The following is a 24,093-nucleotide window of genomic DNA, read 5'->3' as shown; positions in this document are numbered from 1 at the left end:
GTCTGTTCTCACTTGTTATAGCAACTATAGACAGACTTTCTCTCAAAATAAAGAAATGAAATGGGGAAAAAAAATGAAAAACACAAAATTTCGAAACTCTATTTTAGTCTCAGGTTCTCTACCGTGTCCTGGCGTATGAGCTGTTACTATAGAAACAATAATATAATCCTAGAACGAGAGCCTTAATATGGACCCAAAGTTCATGCGAGTGCTGGAACTGTTATACAATCATAATTTAGATCAGTATAAATATCAGAATAGAAAATGTAAAAGGTTAAAATTAGATCGGGAGAAGCAGCGACGCTCAACTCTCTCGTCTTCTGGAACGCTATAAATAAATGTCAGATAGTCGTCTGAGTTATTAGTCACGTCTGCGTGTCGGTGAAACATCCAGATTAAATAAGCTTGTGTGTTTTTATTCTCTGGCACATGATTGGTCGGATGTGCGGTAGCGTGACTGACCGACCGTAACACTCCGGAGACTAAACATCAGGGGACGCTGAGGGCGACTGCTGGTGCTCCACCGTGCCGGTGTGTGACTGCTGTGTCATCCCTGGATACATGCGTTCAGACGACAGATGGTGTGTGTGTGTGTGTGTGTGTGGATGGTGGGTTATGTTCTGAACAGATGGGAGGAGAGAAGTTTTTCCACTCCTCTTCATTACAGCAGGATTGGATATATGAAGCAGATGAAATGGCTTTGAGTTGTTGTTTTTCCCCCTTTTTCCTGCTAGAATTCTTGTTACTCATTATCTCACCATCACCTGCTTCTGGTTGGTGTGGGTGTGTGTGTGTGCATGAGAACGTGTGCGCTCACACTCCTGCAGGATTCTTGTTAGTTCTGGCTGCTCACATGATTAATGACCTCAGAAGTCTGACGGCGTTTTCTCAGACACACTTATTTTCTTTCATGTCTTTCTGCCTACGACTCTTCCAGCTACAACTACCAACCCCCATCCGCATTGCGTCCTCTATCTGTTCCTCTACAAACACAGACACACACACACGCGCGCGTACGCGCACACACACACCCCAATCGTCCCCAAATGTTAGCCGTGCGTGGTGTTCCAGCTCCTCTTGAATCTCTCAGGTTCCCAGCTGCCTCTTTGTCACCCCGGCAGCTGCTGTATTGTCACGGGGAAAGATGCATATGGCACGTGGACTGATTGCACCCTGGACCTTGGTGTGTGTGTGTGTGTGTGTGTGTGTGAGAGAGAGAGCGCGAGCGTGTGTGTGTGGGGGAGGGAACAGGCTTCACAAAAGGTCGTGATCACACATGAAATCAGATACACTATCTCCTGAGCTGTTGGATGTCGGAGCTTTATGTTTATGGAGGCGGTGCGAGTGAACATGGCCGACGTGCTCCGGCGACGGCGTCCGCTTTAATGACTGGTGGTTTGGGTCAAAGGTCACAGGCTCCTCCCAGTGCAGCAGTGGCATTTGCCCAGGTGCAGTAAAGTAATTAGTTGCACAGCTACAGAGAACAGTGTCGTTGGGTTATAGTGCGAGGGTTCTATCTATCTAAAAATAGTCTGTCAGTAATTTATTTTTAGCGTTTCACTATAAAACGTGCGTATAGAATTATTATTATTAGTATCGGTATTTACTTTAATGACGGAAGTAGAATTTCATTTAAATTTATAATTTCAGAATAAATAGAAGAAATTTCTTTTTTTAATGGTAGAAAAATTCATTTTGCAGATGTTCCACAAGATTGATTATTTATTTGTTTATTTGTTTATTTATTTTTAATGATCAGTAAAACACTCACTTTGGTCTAGTTTCTGTTTGTAAACTAAAACATTGTGATGATAAATAATTTTGTAAAACATGTTCAGGTGCGAGTGAGTTTGTCACATGATCCACGCTTAGTAGCATCCGTTTCTCTCGCTGTTATGGAAAATTGGAACTTGGCAAATTAAAGATGTGCTTCCAGGAGAGAGCGAGCGAGAATGACAGAGAGATTGACAATATGAGAGAGAGAGAGAGGGAGAGATTGACTGAGAGAATGAGAGAGAGAGAGAGAGATTGACAATATGAACGAGAGAGAGAGAGAGATTGACAATATGAACGAGAGAGAGAGAGAGATTGACAATATGAGCGAGCGAGAGAGAGATTGACAGAGAGAGAGAATATGAGAGAGAGAGAGAGAGAGATTGACAATATGAGAGATTCACACACAGGGATGGAGGGAGGGCAGGAGGGAGGGCGGCTGGTCATTTGGGGTTTATTTCAGGAAGAACAAGATGAAGGATGTAAGAGTTAGATGAGAAATGTCTCTCACATCTGTCCCTGTAGTTCTATATCTGGTTGTGGTTGGGTGTGTAAGTGTAACCTTAACCCCAGCCTTTCTGTAATTCCCCGTCCTCCTCCGTCTCTCTCTCTCTCCCTCCCTCCCTCTCTCACACACTCACTCACTCACTCCTCCTTGTGGGTTGGGCAGATAGACGCCCACCTTTTATTGTCCGAGCGAGTGATAATGGCTCATTACGTGTAAACGTGTGTGTAGCATTCGAGCGTGATTAGTGTTTGTAAAAACGATTACAGGCCAAGATCACTTCTTACTTAAATTAAATCAGATCACTTCTTACTTAAAATAACCCCCTTTCTTCTTTCCGATGAATATCGCCATCCTCTCTCCGTCATGATCCTGTCGGTAAAGCGGCGCACACAGGATTATCAGTTTAGTGCTATTAGATTTGAGCGTCCCCCACACCAAGGGGTGGGCACTTTTCAATGGACATGAGACGTCTGTAAAGAATAACTATTTCTCTCATGGATGAGTAAAACTGCAAACACAGCGAACGTGTCTTTGTCTGAGTGTTTTAATAATAATAATAATTATTATAATAACTAATGCTCATCAGCTGCAGTTTGTGGCATGTGGATGTTAACATGGAAACATCTATCAGGAAACTTTTAGGTTATTTTGAACACATGATCAGGTTTACTGGGGAAAGCACTCGTGCCCATCCCAGGGAGCTCTCCCAGTACTATGAATACTGGAATAATGTTTGGACTAACATGTGCAGGAAAGTGCCGTCGTAGGAAAATAATCAACAATGACGAAGCAGCGTCATAAAGAAAGAGCTTCATTGCCAAGAATGCTTGCGGATTAAGGAACGTGTGTCGCATGCTTCCAGAACACGGACAATAAGATGCGAATGCAACAAAATACACGTGAAAAATTTAAAAATAAATAAATTTTATGTGCAGTTGTGCTATAGATGGTAGAGTGGAATAGAATGAGATGCAGGAATGCACTAGGACGGAGACGGTAAGAATTAAATGTAAGGTTATTCCACATTGTTATTGCGTAATGGTGGAGCGTTTAACTGTTCATGAGGTTGATTGTCTGGGGGAAGAAGCTGTTCTTGTGTCTGGTTGTGCTGGTATGTGAGGGATCCAGAGTGATTTTCTGAGCCCTTTTCTTCAGTCTGGATATATACAGTTCTTGATGGGTGGGTATGGGGAACACCGATAATCCTCTCAGCAGTCCGAACCGTTCTCTGTAGTCTTCTGGTGTCTGATTTTGTAGCTGAGCCAAAACCAGACAAGTCTGTTTATTCCTTTTTTTTGAACGAGACGTACTTTTGTGTTAGTGTTCGCAGACCAGGTCGGTTGTCCTTTATCGCTTACGTCACAGCAGCTATAAACAGTCTTTCCCTAACCGGTGCGTCTTTTTCACTCATCCCTGAGAAACGGAGATCCGTGTGTCGGAAAAAACTCCTTTTATGGACGTTAAACGCATCTCCTTACAGGAACATCACTTCATGGTAACGTTTTTAGTTTGCGAACAAGTTCACGTAGATGATGTTACCATAGAAACGAATTAAAGCACAAAGGTTATGGATCTGTGGACACGTCTCGATAGCCAGATCACCCACTCCTTCCCCTGAGGTCCCATAGGTTCGCTTTGGCACGTTCACGTTCTCACGCCTCCATCGCTAATCACACCCATATGTTCTTTACTTGCGGGACGCCGGTCCGGTCCAACACAGTCCTTTTCTTCCTTCACGTAACACACCCGGTTGCGTGTTTCCATGGTGACCTGCACCTTCACCTTCGTCAACAGAGAAGGCGGCGTGTGAGGAGCGCCGTGAGAGTAAAGGGATTTAGCCGTGTCACGATGATGTGAGAAACGTTTGTGTAGACAGATGGCAGCTTGATTAGACGAGGGAAGTGGAAAGAGATGCCTTCTGGGAGAATAATTTCATCTCCCTCCCTCGCTCTTTCTTTCTGTAACACACACACACGCACATCCATCCGTCTATAATTCAGTCCCTCTGACAGCGAGTTGGGGTTCCCTCTGTGCTGTCTGACATAACAGGAAACGGAAACAGCGTTTACTAGCGCAGCGAGACTTTAACCTGAAATGTCAGTTTTTCTATTCTATTTTTTTTTTTTCTTCTCTCAGAAGGATTTTTTTTTTCCACTGATGACTGTTGTGCAGGAGAAATAAAATAAGCTCCACCTTTCTCTCCGTTTGCGGTATCTCTCTCCGTTGTACACGTTAGACGGCTTTCATAATCGCAGAAAGGTTCCTCTTTTGTGCCACTGCCATAGTCTAGACTCGTGTGGTTGTGTGCGTGCGTGTTTGTAGTTAAGATAAGGGGGGACCTTGCTTTGGTTCGAGCCGAAGCTAAAAAGGAATTGGGCAGGGGGAAGGGAGGACTGAATGGTAGTATGGAAGCAGGGGGGGTGGGGGAGATGAAGTGTGTGTGTGTGTGTGAGAGAGAGAGTGAGTAGTGTGGCGGGGGAGAGAGGGAGAGAGAGAAAGAGAAGCTGAGAGGGTGGAGAGACCTCCAGCTATTGATGGGTGAAGAAGGGAGGGGTTGAGTGAGCGAACGAACGAGTAAGCAGAGTGTGTGTGTGAGAGAGAGGGAGAGAGAGTGCAGAGGGAGGGGTGTGTGTGTGTGTGTGTGTGGGCAGGGACTATTCTGAATGAGGAAGCGGCAGAGCCATTTTCACCGTTGAGCAAGAGCACGCTGCTGTTTCGGGAGAGAGGAGGGAAAAAAGAGAGCTCAGTTTCTGGATTATTTTTTTTTTTCTTTCCAAAGGGTCTTTCTCTCTCTGTCTCTTTCTCTTTCCGTCCCTGTGTCCGGGTGTCGAATGAGCGTGGCTTTCAGCGGTGGGACACAATGGGGCAAAGTGCCTGTGGCGACTGGGCCGTTGTCCTCCTGAGAGGGGGAGGGGGAACAGAGAAGACCGGCGCACAGAGCTAACACAGCTAGCCGGCCTCGGGCCTCTTCTACCCGCGTTCTCTTCTCTCACCCTCTCTTTCATGCTCTCTCTCTCTCTCTCTCTTCCTCTCTCGTAAAGGTGAACAGGAGATCTCTCTTTTCTGGACTTCTCTCAGGACGTAAAATCTTCACTACTCTCAGGATTATTGTGGACTTCCTGCGGATTTAACATGTGTTCAGCACAGTGGATCTCGGGACACATTTATCTGAACTGGAGATTTGAAAGCTAGCTGTGTTCATGTTTTGGGATTAGAGTGATCCATTTAAAAAAAAAAAAGTTCACCTCCCTTTTTTTTTTTTTTTTTTGTTCCTTTCGGTTTTGTTCTGGAGACAGGACCCTATAAATGGATTACAGGATGCATTCCAAGTCCAATGATTTGCTGGATTTTCAGACACTGGATGCCCTTTTGGAAAAAATTGCACATTATTCCGCAGCTGTAAAAAGGTAACGTGTCAACTTTTTTTTTTTTTTTTTTTATTTCCACCATGTTTGTTTTTTTTTTTTTTGTGTGTGTGTGTAGCTTTATAAACTTTCATGCCTACAAATAACCTTTTCCCTAACACTTCCCTAACCAGGTTTGTTTGTAGAACTGATCAGAACGTAGTTACCGTGTGAGAGAATGAGCGGCGTTTGTTACGTGGGATTTAGATTTTAGACACTTTTTGATCACACTTTCCTTTCTAGGAGGTTTTTTAATTTTGTTTTATTTTTATGTATTAGACAAAATGGCTTCAAAAAAAAAAAAGTGTTCATTGTTAGCAAGGAAAGCTAAAAAAGCCCTGGCCAGGCAGCCTCCTGGTGAGAGAGGGTGTGTGTGTGTGTGTGTGTGTGCATGTAGGAGTGTGTGTGAGTAAGCCAGGGGGAGGGGGGTGCTTTCAGAGGAAGATGGGGGTGGCGTATTTGTTGTGGCAGCAGCCAAAGGTTTTGGAAACCGCTCCCAGCTCAACCCATGAGTACTTCTATGTATTTATTTATGTATGTATGTATACGTACGTATCGTTTTTAGTTTTGAAACTACTTCATGTTTATTTAAACCCTTCATTAACCCTAGCACTTAATCTTAAACGTCGTTTTCCCGTACCGTCCGAGTCCTGTTGCGTAAACAAATACGGGAAGAAAGAAAAAAAACACAGGGGGAAAATGTGACGCAAGACGTGACAACATGGAACTTTTCATCCTCGTTTGCCGGTATTGAGTGACAGTTTTTACGGCGAGATGTGACCCCCGGCTATGAACGGCGTCTGACCTTTTCTCACCGCACGGAGCGTGACGAGGCTTATCTTTTGTCAGAGCCGCTTCGAGTCGGATTGACGCAAACGCACGGAACGTTGCAACAGTCAGACGGTGGAAAAAGTTCATGACAGAGGAGCATAGTGCACATGCTGCTCTCCTACTGACCGGCTCATAATGACCACTCTGACTTTTTTTTTCCCCACCACAACTGTGGCTTTAATGTTTTCAGCATGCCTTCCCTTTATTTGTGTGTGTGTGTGTGTGTGTGTGTGTGTGTGTGTGTGTGTGTGTGTGTGTGTCTGGAGGTCAAACAAGCAAACAAATCATACCGTACACTGTTTTTTATTTTGGTTCACATTAGAAATAAAATCCTTCTAACCAAACATCCAGATCTTCCAGATATGCAGTAGCTTTAAGAGCATCTTTAGGATTTAGCCTTTAGATTCCCGGAGGATCGACGTCCGGAGCGCTAACTCGTAGCAGCAGTTATTATTTCCGTGTAAGCTTTCAACCAACTAACAAACCAACCATCCTTTATTATTCTATGTTTGAGAGAACCTTTTTTTCTTCTTCTGGAAGTCCCCCCATGAATGATTAATTATTTACTGTTAGTTACTGAGAGTGTCCATTTTTTTTTTTGTTTTCTCTTTGTGAAAAACACGTTCTTTTTCATGTGGTCGTACTTCGGCTTGGCTGCGTTACAGAACCAGATTTCCTGGGTTTTTTTTTTTTTTTTTTTTTGGCTCTTCATGCTCACGCTAGCTTTAAAGCCACTTCCTCTTTCACCAAGCATTCCACAGGAGTTTTCAATGATTTATGCCAAGGTCAAAGGTCAACGCTTATTCCAGAGAGGCTTTGCTGAGGAAGGAAATGCAGCAGGGGGAAGTTTTTAACAGCCGTTAGAAAACGCCTCCGCTGGTGTATTCAGACTTTTATTTTTCTCTTTAGTAGCTGTAAATAAGCCAAGCATGCATGACTGGATTGTTCTCGCTGGCATCATGCCGTTTATTTCGGTCTCTAAGACACACACACACACACACACACACACACACACACACACACACACTGACCTAGTAGGAATGTTCTATGCGGTGTATCCGGGTGTTTTTCCAGCTTCACCTCTTTCCATCACATCTGTAATTGAACGTACAGCACAAGTCTAAAAGACCAAGATCAATAAAAACGTAACTTAATAAAATAAATCCATGGCTGTTTAGCTTAAACACACAGAATGCATACTTTCTTAAATCGAACGTCTTAGGAGCGTTCACAGGCGCGTGTGTGTGTGTGTGTGAACTTTTTTTTTTTTAAATGAACTTTAATCCAACTTTCAGACACAGACCATAAAACAGCCGTTTACTCTCACTGTGCTGAACGGTTTTTTTTGTGGTGTCTTTGGTGTGCAGAGTGAATCAATGTTTACTTCATCATACTGATTGGTAGACACAACCACAAACGCTTTCCTCCGGGGGGTGAAATAGTTCTGCTTTTCATTGCAGCAATTTAGAGCAACACCTCGAAGTTGAAATTTCCCCAGAATTACTTTTTTTTCCTTTTTTTTTTTTCTGGTCCACTTCTGATGATGATGATGATGATGATGATGATGATCAATGTGACAGAACTTTTCCTGTAGATTAGCAGCTGGCGTCCGCTCGACCAGTTCCCAAAGACACTTTAGGTTGAAATCCACAGATTAAGCCTATCTGTAGTTTTGCCCGTAGCTCTTGGGCACGTCTACAAGAGCATTTATACAAGTCTCTTCGTGTCGCCGCTCTCACAGTTGAAACTCCTCACATGTTCGTGTCACACACGTGAACCAGCTGTGTGAACATGAAGAATTGCACTGAATCCATTAACAGCATGTGTCCGAATTGAACGCCGAGAGTTTAAGGCCAGCGAAGTTCCTGCTCATCAGTTATTTCGAGCAAACTAAAAGCTGCGTTCCGTTGTTTCGTTGTGGGACGCATCGATATCAACTGAAATGTGTTCAATTCATGTTTATTTGTATGGCTTTTTTTTTTTTTTTACGATTGACATTGTCTCAAAGTTGCTTTACAGAACATAAACAATAGAACAAAAGGTTAATATAAAGATTAATAGAATACAAAATTCAAGATTAATATTAGATATATTTAAATGTGCTTGTATTTATCCCCAATGAGCAAGTCTGAGGTGACTGTGGGGAGGAGAAACTCCCTTAGATGGTAAAGGAAGAAACCTTGACAAATGTATATGTATAAAGGTATAGCAGCAGAGAAGAAAGTATAAAAAACATACACGCGTTAAGATGAACGAATTAATCCGATCCCGTGGCATAAATGGTATGAAGTTTCAGAAGGGCTCGTGTAGTTGAACACGATCCACTCGTCATGGTGTTAGACGAGTGAAGGAAGAAGCGAGGCGTTTTATTTATACACGTTCGGGCAAACGGTCAGAACTTTTTTTTCCAACACAAGCGTATCCATAATCGTAGCGGTGCAGCTGAATTAAACGGCTAGACGATTAGATCGGATACCTGATATTCAAATATTCTGTATTGGAAAATACCAAAGACAAAAAAAAAAAAAATTAGAGCCCCAAACACAGCAGCCAGGTAGTTGTCGTCACTCGGGATCAAATGATCTCAGAGGTAGAAAAAGGAAAAAACACAGGTGACTTAACTGAGGGGGGAATTACAGAGGAGCACCTGAGGAACGGTGGAGTTACCTCACTCAGGTCCAGGTGGAAATCTAATAGATCGAAGAGATACTTTATTTCTCCTCTCACACGTTCCTCCTTCGCTTCGTTCCTGTTTTTGGTTTCTGTGGTAAAGTAGGATTTCACAATCGATTGGAATAATAAGAATCAAATTGTAGCTTGCTGGCTAACTCGGAAAAAAAAGTGTTAAGTCCCATACTTTTTATTTATTTATTTAACCTAAAATTGTGTTTCTTCTGCTGCTGCTGTTGTACATGTTTCAGACGAGCAGACGGCAGGTAACTTCATCAAAACACAGCTCTGTTGTATTAAACAGGAAGTAGCTCCCAGTCGTCCTGCCTACCTGTCTGTACCTGTTCTGCTTCTGATGTTCTCTCTGTTTCTCTTCTCTACAGTCCTCTATTAAGCGACTCATCAATCAATTGAATACTTAAAAAGACGATCAAACTTGTTGTGTCGGTAAAACACGGTCAGATCAGCAAGCTGCGTTTGTTTAGTGTTGTTTATTCCTAAAAATTGGAAGCAATCAGCAGTCTTGCTCGAGGGTTCAGTTTTTTTTTGTTTGTTTGTTTTTTTTTTTTTAACAATTACTGACTGAATCTTTAACTTTTTTGAGATTAAGAGGATCAGTGATAAGTTTAAGTCTTTAAGTCTTTGTTTCAGCTTGGTGACCCTCGTCCTGTCGTCTTCAGTCGCACGTATTTCACTGTGTTGATCACTTTTGATGAAAGTGAGGCAGTGATCAGATCATCGTGGACTTGTTCTAGGGCCGATTGCTAGGACATGATAGAAGTATTAGGATCAATCGGTACAGCATGTTGTTCTAGTGCATCTGTCATCAGTTTAATGGCTTTTATTTCTAGTCGGTTTGTTCTCCTGTTCAGGGTTAAATGTTTTATTGGTAACTATATTTCTATTTACATATATTAACTATATGTACATGTTGCGCACAAACACGAAACCGAAACGCAGCAGCGTGTCGTATAAATCTGATCTGTCGTATCTCACACACTCCTACCTCACACCGTATAATTTTACTCCTTTCACAGACAGGCGGATGTTAACAGCTCATCAGATTATTTTATATAAACCATCATAAAGCAAATTAGATGCACACAGTTGCACACCATTATGCTCAGGTCAAGTCTTAGTCATTGAAGAAGTAATACTTAGCTTCTAGTCTCTCTTGTGCTCGGCTTAAGTATCTTCTGTAGTTGAGCCCATGTTCAATTTGGAGCGCTTTACAGACTAAAAGGCTCTACTCTCGTATAACGTAAACATTTCCCTTTCTTTATCCGTGCCGTTCATCTCAGAAAACCCTCACAGGCAAAAATCCTTACAAAGGGATCAGGCGCCGTTTAAAGCCTCAACAAAGCAGAGATCACGTCACCCTTTAATGTCTTAAAGGTGCGGTCAGGGGTCAAAAGAACTTTGTAGTAAAATGCGTTCAGAGGAAAAACCTGAGCAACAGCCGCTTCAAGTCATGAGATTTCAAACCACTAGCTCCAGATGATTTCCACCTAAAAACACCGACCACACCTTTTAATTCTGTTTACACCAAAACATCCGAGGGCGATTCAAACGAAAGGCTTGAATTTGATGGAAATCAGACGAACTTACAGGAAAGACTTGCAAAATTCTGCACTAAAACAACACACTAAACAAAGTCGGTCTTAATATCTCTTAAATATTTTGCATGAACAAATGAACAAAATGTTTAAAGCCAGTTTCATTCTGTACAGATTTAACACGGCTGTAAACTTTGTCAGAATGACCGGTTTGATCGATGTACAGATGATGACGGTTTGAGCTAAGATTTATTAACAGTTCTGACCCCGAGTACTGCGAGCTGCAAAACTTATACACACTATAATGGGCAGAGAAAAGAAAGAACGTTTAATACGTCAGTAGATTCAGGCTTCGTGCCGTCGTGGTTTCAAAATCGTTTTATGGCGTAAGCAAGACACCGATTTTCTCTGATCTTTTATCTTAGGATCTCGATCGTGTCGTCTGATGTTTATCTAATACGCATGCTTAGAATTCATCCGAGATTTATTTGGATGTTTGTTTGCACAGCGCGTTCGTAATCTCGTATCCCGTCCGTCTCGCCAGCTCGACCTCTTGGTCTCTGCAATGCGATCTGGTTTATTTCAGGACGCTCCTGTTTCTTTTGTGCCTACTTGAAATTCCAGTTTGTTCGGTGTTCTCCGGTTTGCTAGGCAGAACCTTCGTGGCTGTTATCAGTGACGGAGTGGAATTTTTTTCCCCCGCTCAGCGTTCGTGCTGTGTAACGCTCACTTCCTGCTTTTTTTTTTTTTTTTTTTCTTTCTTTTCTTCTTCCTCGCTTTACACCGGAGCTCTTCTGGGTGTGGAATTATACGGTCATGTGGTCCACCCACTGTTCTCATCACAAGGTGAGTCATGAAGAATGCGGTTAGTCAGAGCCAGTCACTGTGTGTGTGTTCGTGAGAACAGAGAGGTGAGCTGGAAACTCTGTTTTTTAGACAGCCCGAGGCTAAAGGCTAAGCGCTTTAGCGTGCAGGCCGAGTGGGCGGAGTAGAACCGATCTATCCGCATCGGAGCCTCGACACGTCGACCGACATTCCTCTTGCAGAGCTCCGAGTCTTTTTTTCCTCTTCTCTGCCTTGTAAGCTGCGACTTCTCCAGTAACTCCATGTTCCAGAGGCTCCCGAGAACCAGGGACGTGTCGGCTAACACTCGGGCTCGCTCTAAATAACCGATTGTGTCCCAAACGCCGATTTAAAAACAGTTCAGTTCGAACTTTGTGTTTATAGATTTAACGATTTGTGAACTGACGACACGAACACTTCTTTATCTCCGACCGTTACGAAGCACAGACACTGACGGCTCCTTCCGTAGATGTTAAACGCCTCCTTACAGGAAACTTCACTGTAGGAACCGTTAACTTTTTTAGCTTTTTTTTTTTTTTTATTTTTAATTCATTTTCTTCCATTTTAAACAATCAAGCGAGCCATTTAAGAGTCATGATAATTAAATATGTATAAATTGGTCTCCAAAACTTATATCCAGCTTTAAATATAAAACCGATTTTGATTTATTTATATATATTTATATATTCGTGCTCAATTCTTTTTCATTAATTATAGGAGTCATAAACCGTGATCACAGCCGGTTGGTTAAACCCTGCCACTGATCTTCAGCAAGACAATTTGTGAACCGTGTGTGAAATCTCACAGTCCCTTTAGCCGAGACTCGTACGTGTTGTTTTGTCTGGTGTCTGAGTGTACTGTTCACTCGTTCCTCCTCTTCTTCCTCCTCCTCTTCTTCCTGCTGATTGCTCGACTCCTGTTCCAAGGTTCATCATCTTTACGAAGTCTGATGACCGAAACATCGTATAGCCGTAGTTTGAGATTTGTTGTTTTGTTTTGGTTTTTTTTTTCTCCCCTTGTCTTTCAAACCTTTTAAAACCAATGTTTCATTTTAGGTTTTAAAAACAACTACCCACTCGTCTGTTCTTTATCTCACTGTGTTGTGAACTTTTTTTTTTTCTATGCTTAGACAGATACTTATCTAAAAACCCACGGCGGGTGTGAAGATCAACAAAACGGGCTGCGTGTGAGTTATTTAAAAGCTTCAGATCTTCAGATCGTGTCGAAGGTCCACACCTACATGGATTTGACCTTCTGTTCACAAATAATAACACGAACAGGATTTTGGGGTTTTTCTGTGGTGGTTGTCTGGATTTCAGGGGAATTTGTCGTCACGAGCTGCGTTTCAAATCAAGGTTCTGACCTTAAATGGGTCATTTATCTCGGTCTCGACTTGTCCAGTAGTTCGGGACACAGTGCTAGTTTGTGGACGCTGTCTCATGGTGCTTTTACTGTCTGTCTGGGTAAAGAATCACACACACGTCCTACGTGCCGTTACAAAGGCATCCACAACCAAATGAAGTGTCTAGAATTGTCTTAAGTACCAGTTTTCTGGATTTTCCTTATCAGTAAATCTTTTTTGAAGGTCTAACGAGCTTTTTGAGTGAATTTTAACCGAATTTATTTGTTTCGCGCTTTTAACGATCGACATCGTCTCACAGTAGTATAGAAGCAGAATAAAAAATCGAAAGCTTAAAATTCAAGTTTTCTATTTATCTCTAATGACAAGCCGGAGGTGACGGCGGTGAGGAAAACGTCCCTGAGACGGTGATCTGAGGAAGAAACCTTGAGAGGAACCAGACGCCGAAGTGAAACTCATCCTCCTTTGGGTGACACCCGAATAATTTGATTTCTATAACAGATTGTAGTCATGTCGAATTGTGCAACCGTTTTAAAAATATTTCTGTTGTGGTGACTCTCGTCATGATCTGCATCTTAAATCTTAGACACACACGATGATTGATTGAAAATACGATGAACGGCTGAGTGACTGATGAACAGGAAGTTTTGCCTCTGACGTGCCCCCGAGGGCATTTAAGTCTCGAGGTGTTATATGATCACACCCTCACTTGTGTGACACCTGTGAGCCACTTGCATGTGTGGAATATGAAGTGTATTAGCAGCTTTTACGTTTTAAGGACGTAGCTTCAGACAACCGCACGAGAGACTCCACATCCGTTCATCCTTAGCGCTAATGTTTAATAACAGCGGCCTAAACGTTCTCTCATCCAGGTCGTAAAGTTCTTTCCGGTTTTTTGACTCGACAAAGCTGCGGATCTTTGGCTCTCCGGTCTAGAAATGGGTCACAGTGGATGTTGTGGAAACTGAACTCCTTTGTCTTGCTAGCGAGCAAAACGGCGTCTGACTATCATTCATTTTGCATCACGTGCTTGACACGGAGCCACGATTTCATCACGGACGACACGTAAACGCACACGTTACATGCGACTGATAAGTGACACACATCTTACTGACCTGTATGACCTGTCATCAGATGTGTTCTAGAGGAAAACCCCCTGTGTATTACTGCTGTTGTGTTTCAAGATCTGAGTTTCAAGATAACCTTCAAAGCTTTTTTTTTTTTTGTTAATTGTTTTTGCAGACACAAAAAGAACCAAAAGCAACGCAAAATATAACAGAGGGACTCTTATTATAACCACAATTTGTGCGATATGCAAAAAAAAGAAAAAAGGGAGAGACAAAACAAAACCAACATCCTACGAAGAGTAGTTACAACAGTTCTAAAAAGCAGTCGCTACCTCGTTGGTCCTTGTTACTCGTCAGGGGGAAAAAAAAAAAGTCCAGTTCCCACATTCTGTCAAATTTTCCAGAGTTCCCAGAGACAGAGTATCTGATTCTTTCCAGATGTAAGGTAGAAATAATTCCAGTTAACCAGTCAGAAAAGAGAGGCCTAACATTTTTCTTCCACAAAAACAGAGTAACTTTCTTAGCCACGATCGCGCCATGTCGGACACGGAGCCGTACCTCCGGGGCTAAGAGACTCGAGCAGATCTGACCAACCAAAATATCGCTTTCATTGGATCAGGGAGTAAAACCAAATGCTCACTTATCTAATTGAAAATAAACTTTCTCATCCATAAAAAAACATATGGAAATCTTTCTAGCATGACTAGATTGAACCCCCAACCCCGTTATTCGAACCCGAATCCTCCTCGTCTGTGAACGTTATTAAATCACAGAGAAGTCGTCTGAATAGTTTGATTCGCTGCTGCATCGTAGAGATACACCGTACGCCCAGTCCGAATAATAAATCTTTTCTGGCCGTGTGCTTCAGGATATAAAACATTCCAGTTGCAGTACAGTCAGAATGGATGTTGCAGCATTAACACAAGCCAGTTCTTTACTCTGCACCATCAGCAGCAGCCCTGCTATCGATCTCTGCCACTGGAGCCTGTAAAGGTTTTGAACGCTCGCTCCATTTTCAGCTTTTTAACACCGCGACGCAAACCACAAAGAAGTCACAGGATCGTAGACGGTTCACCCGATCCCGTATTCGAAAGTTAAGGCTAGGGCTGGGCGATATGGCTGAAAAATGTATCACGATATCGATAACTATTGATATTTTTTATGACCGATTTAAAATAAGGACCAGGAGAAAAATAGTACATTTTAAACATTTTTATTTTAAACTTAACCTTCCTCTGATCATAATCATAAAGTTATTAAGACAGAAATGTCAACAAGCAGGAAAACTCAAATAATTATAATGTAAACATAAGTCTAAAGTCACAATGAACACTTAACGATTATCTCTTAACTTTTAAGGTGCAAAATGAAAGAAAATGTAAGAAATGCTTAATAAAGTGTAATAATAAAATAGTGCAGTGTTAAATATAAACATAGAGAAACCTGAGAATTTAGCTGTTCACCTTCTGGTGAATAAAGTGTTTTAAAATATGTGCAGTGTTTTGTAAACATAAACAAAACTGAGTTAGACTGAGATACGTCTGTAATATAAAAAACAAACCTGATGCACTACAGTAACATTGTTTGACATATAAAACCTGCAGAAATATGAAAAAGTTAGCTGACTTTTACTCTTTAATTTACAATTTCCTCGCTCGCCGCGGTGCTCATTTTCTGCTTATCAGTCGCCGGGTACTGAAGACGAATCCAGCAGACCAGCACGAGACAACGATATGGTGCAACCAAACATGATACTGTTACATGATTGGCTGTTAGCGTGTCAATCCCTACGTTGCTAGGTTACCAGAGAGCGAGCGCCTTTGTTAATGCAACCAAACTTGCTTCCGCAACCTCGGTTTTCTTCCGACGAAGAATAAAAAATATCGAACACATTTTTTTATCGATATCGATCACGTGTCTATCGCGATACATATCGTTATCGTTTTATCACCCAGCCTTGGTTAAGGGTTTTTTGTTTTGTTTGGTTTGGTTTTTTAGCTCTTGTGCTGACTAATCCAGTTCATCAAGCTTGTGTGATGAAAGCAGACACATCACTCTAGCTGTGTCATGTGTGTTTCCCTCCAGCTCTGCAAAATGCAAATAAATCTGCTCACTAAAGCCAAGGTGGGAATAAAAGTCATGGGAACTTTTTCCTAATAAATAAATGCTAAACAAATGTGGATGTAGTTCATGATTCAGCGCTATATCCACATTTATAAAAACACAAACGTGACCACAGAGTAGCTGCGTCTCGGAGCGTTACGGAACAGGAAGCCGCGTGGGACGTCACGTCGGCGCCGCGTCTCCCAGTCGCAACGCTGCTTCGCCTCCTTTCACTTTTACACCACGATTAGGATGTCCCTCAACTCCTGCTCATTCATTCGCTTTCGTTTCTTTTTGCAGATTGTTTTGATGACAACATCAGTGCTAAACCTAAGCATTTATTTCCCTTTCAGTATCAGCAGCTCGTAGAGAAAGCGGTTCAGTCCAGGCTGCCTAGACACACTACCCTTTTTATATAGCCACAGCAGCCACAGCAACAGTTACATAACCTGACATTTCTGTTAAGGTTTGTTTTATGGATTTTAAAGCAGTAACCTTTTTTTAAGGGCCGTGTAACTTGTGCAACATTTTAACACACAAGTATGTTACAGAAATAAAAAACTTTTGACACCGATACTGCGCTCACTTACTCGTCCGATCTTATAGCGGCATCCGGAAACGTGTGAACTTACGACGTTATCCGAGCGACTAAAAAAAAACCATAAGACCTAAACAGAAAACCTTCCTGTGATTGACAGGAAGTTTCCTCACAGATAGCAGTAGCGAGGCCTCTATGCGAACGCGCCGCGGTCTCCGTCAGCGATACGGCTTTGCAAAGCGCTTTGAATTACGGATCGTGAATTACACTAAACGGCGCTGCACCTCATGCGAGTGTGTTCAAAACCGTGACACGTTAACGATGTTAGTGTAGATAGCAGGCTGTGTGGAGCTACTCTGTGCTAATTAGTCTCATGCATCAGCACAAACTACTGACTCTGCTCTCAGCAGTGCAACAGGTGAGGACTGTTACGTCTGCTGTAGTGAGGCAGCGGTGTTGACTCATTATATCTGCACTTCAACACGCGTCATATAATTAACGTCAATCACATGCTATAAACATGACACTCTTTTTCTTTACTTCCTTGTGTTTTTCTTTCTTTCTTATTTCTCTCTCTCTCTCTCTTTCGGTCGCTCCGCTTTCCTTCCCTCCCTCGCTGCAGAAAGCACAGATGATAAACGTCACCGTTCGACTTCAACACCGTCATAAAATATCTAAGATACCGTGTCCTGTACCAGGTTTTATTTCTGTGCTTTGATCAGTTAAAATGGTCTCCTACTCAGGATGATCTTCAGATAAAAATATTTTATAGCTCACATTCATCGTGAAGACTCGCTGGACTTCTCAGGGCTTTGAAGCAAAGTACTTTTGTACTGTATGTCGTAACTTAAAACAAAAGGCACCTGGTTGGACGTGTACAATCAGGACATAACTCCGTATGAGCAGCTGACCAACATCTGGCTTCAGCCCTGTTGGGGTTTCTCAGAGTCTGTGGTCTAGGTGTCCTGAATGAAACTGTGGACAGTCATCTGTTAGTACAGACACCTGACGCACCGCTGACCAATTTCCATTCGCAAAACTCGCAGCGGTTTCAGAAGAATGTCCACGAAAGCCACCTCCACGTTACATAACTTTATTAGACGGCTGTTTGAATCACGCAGCGTACTTACTTACAAGCTAACCTGGTTTAACTACTCCATAACTTCAACAGGCTGCATTCTGTATTGATCGTAAACTTCACAAGTGAACTAGTAATTTATTTTTCTTTAACTTGCGACTCTGGATATCAGACGCTAATTTGATTCTCACCTTCGACACAGTCACCAAACGGCTCACAGGAACCGTCAGATACAGGATTCCTTTATTTCCACACAACAGTGTTGGTGAGTTGGGGGGATGACCTCCAACATTAAACAATGGAAACGTGGAAAACACGACGTGCTTGAAATTCATATTAATGCACCGTTACTCTTGAGTTGTAGGTGAACTTTTACACTTTCAGTGATTACTTGCCTGAATGTCCAGTAGGAATGGACATTGATTTTTTTTTTTTTGTTTTATTAGAGTTTGAAATAATTTAACAAAAGTGTAGTATAGTGTCTCTAAAATGTCCGACAGGAAATGCATCAAAACACGGACACGCGTGTCAGACTGGATTGTCATCAGTATAATGCACCGGTGACTCACAGGACCACGTGCTGAAGTAATGCTGATATGAAGCATCACTCCAGACCGGTTTGAGTCAGGCAGCGGAATCCGCTTACATAACATCAACGTATCGCAAACGTGCAACTCCGTGAGCCATTTTCTTAGAGTTCACAGTGACATTCAGCGCATTGTAGTACATTTTGTAGCTCATTGGAAGTCATGTGGCGCACCACAGTCCCCCCAGCAGGAAGCTCTGTGTGCTAAATTAGCCGTACTGCTTCATCCACCGTCAGAAAGACCTCCGGAATCTAGATGTCGCACGTTCTGGTTGTAGAATGACTTTCTTTCGCTCGATATTCGTAACTCATCACAGGTTTGCCTTCCTATAAAAATCTACATATTACAGAGTAACACTTGGGGGGGGGGGACAATGTGTACATAATTTCTTGCTTTCTTAAGTAATTAATGATAGCAAGCTAAAACGTTGCTGAGATTCTTGATTACTGTGAATTTTATAACAAAGATTTTTTTTTTTTTTAATCTGTTACAATGCTTTTATTCCTCAACCTGGAAAATAAAGTGCATCCACCATCGTTGTTCCTTTTATACTGTAGAAAATACCAAAATGCGCAAAGATCTAGTCTGTTTTTCTTTTTCGTAACACGACCGCCGACCTTTGTGTTCCTCTTAGGAAGTTGGAGAAATCTTGAAAACGTCACAACACGCACGATCCTCTAATTGTTCGTCCGTGACTCTAACGCCGCCACTCAGTCAGGCTTCTTTCTGGACTTTATTCGATCCAACCAACCTTTCTTCACGACTTCCTCAAACCCATTTCCTTTTAAAAATAAATACGTTCGCTTTTAGAGAATTTGAGTATTAGAGAAACCTCAACATGCTCCATCCCGAGGACCTTCACGAAGGCGGAGCTCGAACACCGGAGACTGTCCAGAGATGCAACACAAACATCTTCCAGGAAACGTTGATTTCGCACCGTTTTTAATCGGTTTATTTGCGACTGAGAACTGTTTTTATTATTATTCGGAAAAAAGGATTCGGTTGGCGAAGCCTTTCAGACGCTACCTCATGATAAAGTGCCGGAACGTGCGATGAAAGCGCTCATCTTTCATGCTCCTCTGACTCATCGCAGCTCGTCAGTATTGGGAAGAATCTCGGTTTTTATATTCTCCCGTCTCAGGAGATAACATGTTTGCAAGCGCGGGTGTGTTGAAGGAGGTTTACAGTAAATCGGAGGTGAACGCATTAGCGGGATGTGTGTGTGTGTGTGTGTGTGTGTGTGTGTGTGTGTCTGTCTTCACACATCACTGTCAAAATGGAGGCGATGACTTGGTGATTGCTCAGAGGCATCCACTGTTTTCACTGTCATCAGTTACAGGGCCAGTCATGTCTGATTAAATCATGCAGTCTGACGGACGGATAGTGCGAACTCTAGAAGTACTATTTCGTGTGTGTGAGAGAGAGAGAGAAAGTGTGTGTCTGTGTTAAAAGACCAATGTTGATTTGATGACACTCGCTGAACTCAGGGCTTGAGGTTTGAACAACGAGCGATTTTCTTTGGATTGTCTTCTCCGAGGAAGGAATACAATAATAAGCTCCTTCTAACGTGGCCTGTCATTCATTTTTATTTTTTTGGGGGGGAATAAACACTTTGTGGCTCACAGACTATACAGTAAAGTGATGCAACGAACACAAAGTGAATTATTTTCTTAGAACAGAACAATGTTTTCTTCATGTTCTAACGCGTCAGTTTGCGAATTGTGCCAATTCTCTATCTATTATCTAAAGATGTTTTATTTCAGTTTGAGTTTCCGTGAAATATCTTCGAGTCTTCGATGACTCGAACAACTCTGACTGCAGTCATACCTCTTTTTCACAGGAAGCTTTATCACTACTTCATCTTATCAGATAGACATAAACCTCTGGTGTTGATGTGTCATTTTTAAAAAAAAAAAAAAAGGAAATACTCAAAGCAAGCATCAGAACTTCTCTCTCTCTCTCTCTCTCTCTCTCTCACACACACACACACACACACACACACACACACACACACACACACAGTTATAGGTAGCGCTCTGGGGCGTGCACACTTTTAGAAGATAACGTTGGCTCTTTTCTATGTGAAGTGTGTAAGTGTTAAGACGACTTGAACAGTCATTACACGTGTCCAGGTCAACACTAGGGTTTGAACTAAGTGGAGCAGGACACAGGGAGCACGTGCGATTGGTGGATTCAGTTTCACTTAGCATGATTTGAAAAAGTCACACGGTCAGTTTGACAGGATGTCGTAAATGATTTTAATCAACGACTCGTTTCGTCTCTTTACAGAGATCCCAGCGAGGAGTGCAATGGAATCGGCGGCACTCTCCCTGCAGAGGCCGCGCCTGGCTCGAGGCTGAACGAGTGGTGTCCCGTGGCCCCTCAACCTCTACCCCCGCCTCCACCTCCACCTGCCCTGGTGCCCTCGCTCCATCTGATCAGTATGGGTGACGGTCTGGACGCCACACCGATGTCAGGGAGCAGCAGCAGCAGCAGTCAGGGGCAGCCCCAGCCCCAGTCTCAAGCCTCTCATTCCTCCAACCCCTCTCCCCCTGAGGTCGCCAACACAGCACGGCCGAAGCGCCAGACCAACCAGCTGCAATATCTGTCCAAGGTGGTGCTCAAGACGCTGTGGAAGCACCATTTCTCATGGCCCTTCCATGCTCCTGTAGATGCCGTCAAGCTTAACCTGCCTGTAAGTGTTCGAGTGCATCTGTCAGCTGGGTGAAAAATCTGCATCCTCAGTTGTCCTTATTTTCCTCTCTCTTACGACGTACCAGTGCTGAATTTGGTTATCCTTCATGCCAAGGTACCAAGGGTACAGTTCAAACATGTGGGTGGAGCTAGAGACACCTCGAACAAGTCAAATAAATTTTAGTCAAATGAAGCTGGTGCAGAATTATCACGATTTTTCACTGGAGTTAAAAAAAAAAAACAAGAAAAACAAGGGCTGGGACGCCATATTACATATTATACATATTAGTACTAGCTAAGAATAATTACTAAATACTAATTAATAATATAGTAATAACTGTGTATATAATTATCCTCTTCTTACAAAGTAGCACATCGTATTTTGCTATAATTACTGTCACGTCACAGAATAAAAATCTACTCTCCAGGCCATAAAATCTGCTCGTCCAATTCGCCAGAGATACCGATTGCCCGTCCTTGAACAACATGTCCGAATAGTTGCAACTTGTGATTAAATTCTCAGTAAACGTCTCTCGTCAGCATCTGAAAAAACGCACCGCTTTCGGCCTCTAATTCGTTTTGTATCTGTTAAACTGTATCATGATGATGTGAAGGAGTCCTTTAGTTTCTGCCACGATTCTGATTTCTTACGGCTTGTGATTCTTTCTCCTTCAGGACTATTATAAGATCATTAAAAACCCTATGGACATGGGAACAATCAGGAAACGGCTCGAGAACAGTTTCTACTGGAACGCACAAGAATGTATTCAAGACTTCAGCACCATGTTTACGAACTGTTACATCTACAATAAGGTAACCGACGTGTCCGCTCTCATGTGTGGTCTTTTCTGAGGCTCCGCTGCATGTGTATGGGTTTGTTAATGGTACGTGTCGCCCTCTACAGCCAGGGGATGACATAGTCTTAATGGCTGAGGCACTGGAGAAATTGTTCCTCCAGAAGATTTCGGAAATGCCCCAGGAGGAGAGCGAGATCACAGTCATGACTCCGAAGGGCCGTGGTCGTGGCAGGAGGGACCCAGGTACACCTCTCACAAAGAACGTTGCAACTGCAAAGTTTACAGTTTAATTAATACACCCAATAATGCGTCCAAATAATCAAGAAGCCAAAAATCCATTTGTTTAGATAAATTTCTTTTATTGACATTAAAGTGAAACTAATATATAATATTACTAATATAGAAATAGAAACTATTTTTTATATATATATATATATATATAATATATGAAGAGCTCTTTGAGTGTTTTTACCTGTAATAACAATTTTGATGGCCCGGATGAGCCAGTGAAACCTACTGATGGGGGTAGAAAACCTGAAATTTTAAATATTTATTTTATGTTACTATTTATTTTATTTGCATGTTATTTATTTCCCTGATGTCATATGTTGCATGTTCTCTTGTTGGTTTATGTCTCTTTTTATAAAAAAAAAAAACATTTTTAAAATAAAGGATGGATTTATAGCGTTTTGGAAAAGAAATAAAAAGAAACTTTGAATTTATATTCAACAAAATTGTTGTTTCATTTAAGAGATCTGAATTTAGTGCTGATTTATTTACATGGAGAAAAGAAATTCCGTCCCTTTTTAGCCACTAACTCGGTTTCTTTCTCCAGGGTTAAACTTAAAGCCCCCTGGACCTGGCAGAGATTCTCCGACGACCCCTCAGACTCGTGGCATTTCTAATCACGGAGCAGGGCCACAGACTAGGGGACCTGTACCAGGACCTCCAGCTCTCCCTCCACAGGTGGCTCTGCAGCAAGCTCTACCCCCTCGTGTTCCCCCTACGATACCCCAGCTGGGTCCACCCTTTCCACTTGCCCCTTCAGACTGCAACCCTCCGGGCACCATCATGACCGCTGTGCCTCCCCCGACCCAGATCGCTCTTCCTACCATGCCCATTCAACAGAGTCCTGCCTCGATGCTTCAGAGCATCATGCCCAAAGTGAGTCCTCAGATATTAAAGGTAACCAAAGTTCAAATCCACTAGGCTTTATGGAAAAAAAGCCTCTTTTTTATATTTAAAACATGTATTAATCAGTTAAGGTAAATAGTTTTTTAACATGTCAGACGATTTAACATGTCAGTCGGACAAGAACCCCCTTTTTCTCTATTTTCCCAGTAATACACATTTCCCTAGCTCGTGCTTTTCACACAAAATGTATATGCAAATTTATGACTGTCATGTAGTGACTAAAAATAATCATTTTAATATCGTGCACATAGCTAAATTTATTCCTGAGTTTTTATACAGGTCAGGAACGTGTGCTCTGGCTTTTTATAGGGCTAGTCAGCATTAACATGTGAACTTATCAGGGACACAATACACTCTCGTTGTCCCTGTTATTAACTTCTGAAATATGCCGGTGTCAAATTTCTGAAATATCTTGTGTTCAGTTATAATATTACAGTGATTCTGAAAACAACCTTTTTGTTCACAAGATGAATGGTAGCCCAAGCCATTTATCGTCTATCTTTGCCACAAAACAGCAGAGGAAAAGCCAGAAGAGGAAAGCAGACACGACGACCCCCACGGCTAACGACCAGCTGAGCGAGTCTTCTCCCGCAGAGTCCAAGTCAGGTAAGACTCTCCCTCGGCGAGAGAGCGCGCGGCCGTCTAAACAGCCCAAAAAGGAGGCGCCGGATTCCCAGCACCACCTCGCCTACACCGCACCCGCCGGCCCCAACAGCCCCAAACTGCTGGAGCAGCTGCGCTACTGTGCCGGCATCGTCAAGGAGATGTTCGCTAAGAAGCACGCCTCTTACGCCTGGCCTTTCTACAAACCAGTGGATGTGGAGACTCTGGGACTGCACGACTACCACGACATCATCAAACACCCCATGGACCTCACCACCATCAAGGTAAGAGTTAAAGTGGATATGATTGCATTCATAATTGGACTGTGTGGGGAATATTTTTCTAATCGTGTGACTTGTGACAATAATTTTATAATGTGCTTAAAGGAAGTATGGGAATTTCTTACGTTTTTAGAAGAAATGATAGCATTTAAAACAAAAAGAAAATCTGAACACATGAAATTAAAAGCTGTTACACAACTAATTGC

The 24,093-nt window shown here is 42.4% G+C and overlaps 1 protein-coding gene across 11 annotated transcripts in view; it reads left to right on the top strand.

Annotated features, from left to right (window-relative positions):
• Nucleotides 1–24,093, top strand: part of brd4 (bromodomain containing 4) — a 43,355-nt gene that overhangs the window by 9,322 nt on the left and 9,940 nt on the right. For 4 of the 11 annotated variants that reach the window (XM_060897573.1, XM_060897574.1, XM_060897575.1 and 1 more), the window contains exons 3-8: nt 5,578–5,688; nt 20,608–21,013; nt 21,688–21,825; nt 21,917–22,052; nt 22,645–22,994; nt 23,471–23,890. In XM_060897573.1, the coding sequence (XP_060753556.1) occupies nt 5,588–5,688; nt 20,608–21,013; nt 21,688–21,825; nt 21,917–22,052; nt 22,645–22,994; nt 23,471–23,890 (1,551 nt within the window). In that variant the 5' untranslated portion in view covers nt 5,578–5,587. Of the gene's footprint in view, nt 1–4,983; nt 5,689–20,607; nt 21,014–21,687; nt 21,826–21,916; nt 22,053–22,644; nt 22,995–23,470; nt 23,891–24,093 lie in introns of those variants that run through there. The other 7 variants (XM_060897580.1, XM_060897582.1, XM_060897576.1 and 4 more) reach the window with 5 other exon arrangements.

Source organism: Tachysurus vachellii, chromosome 21, assembly GCF_030014155.1.
Source record: "Tachysurus vachellii isolate PV-2020 chromosome 21, HZAU_Pvac_v1, whole genome shotgun sequence".
Lineage (NCBI taxonomy): Eukaryota > Metazoa > Chordata > Actinopteri > Siluriformes > Bagridae > Tachysurus > Tachysurus vachellii.
This window is presented reverse-complemented; position numbering and strand designations above follow the sequence as displayed.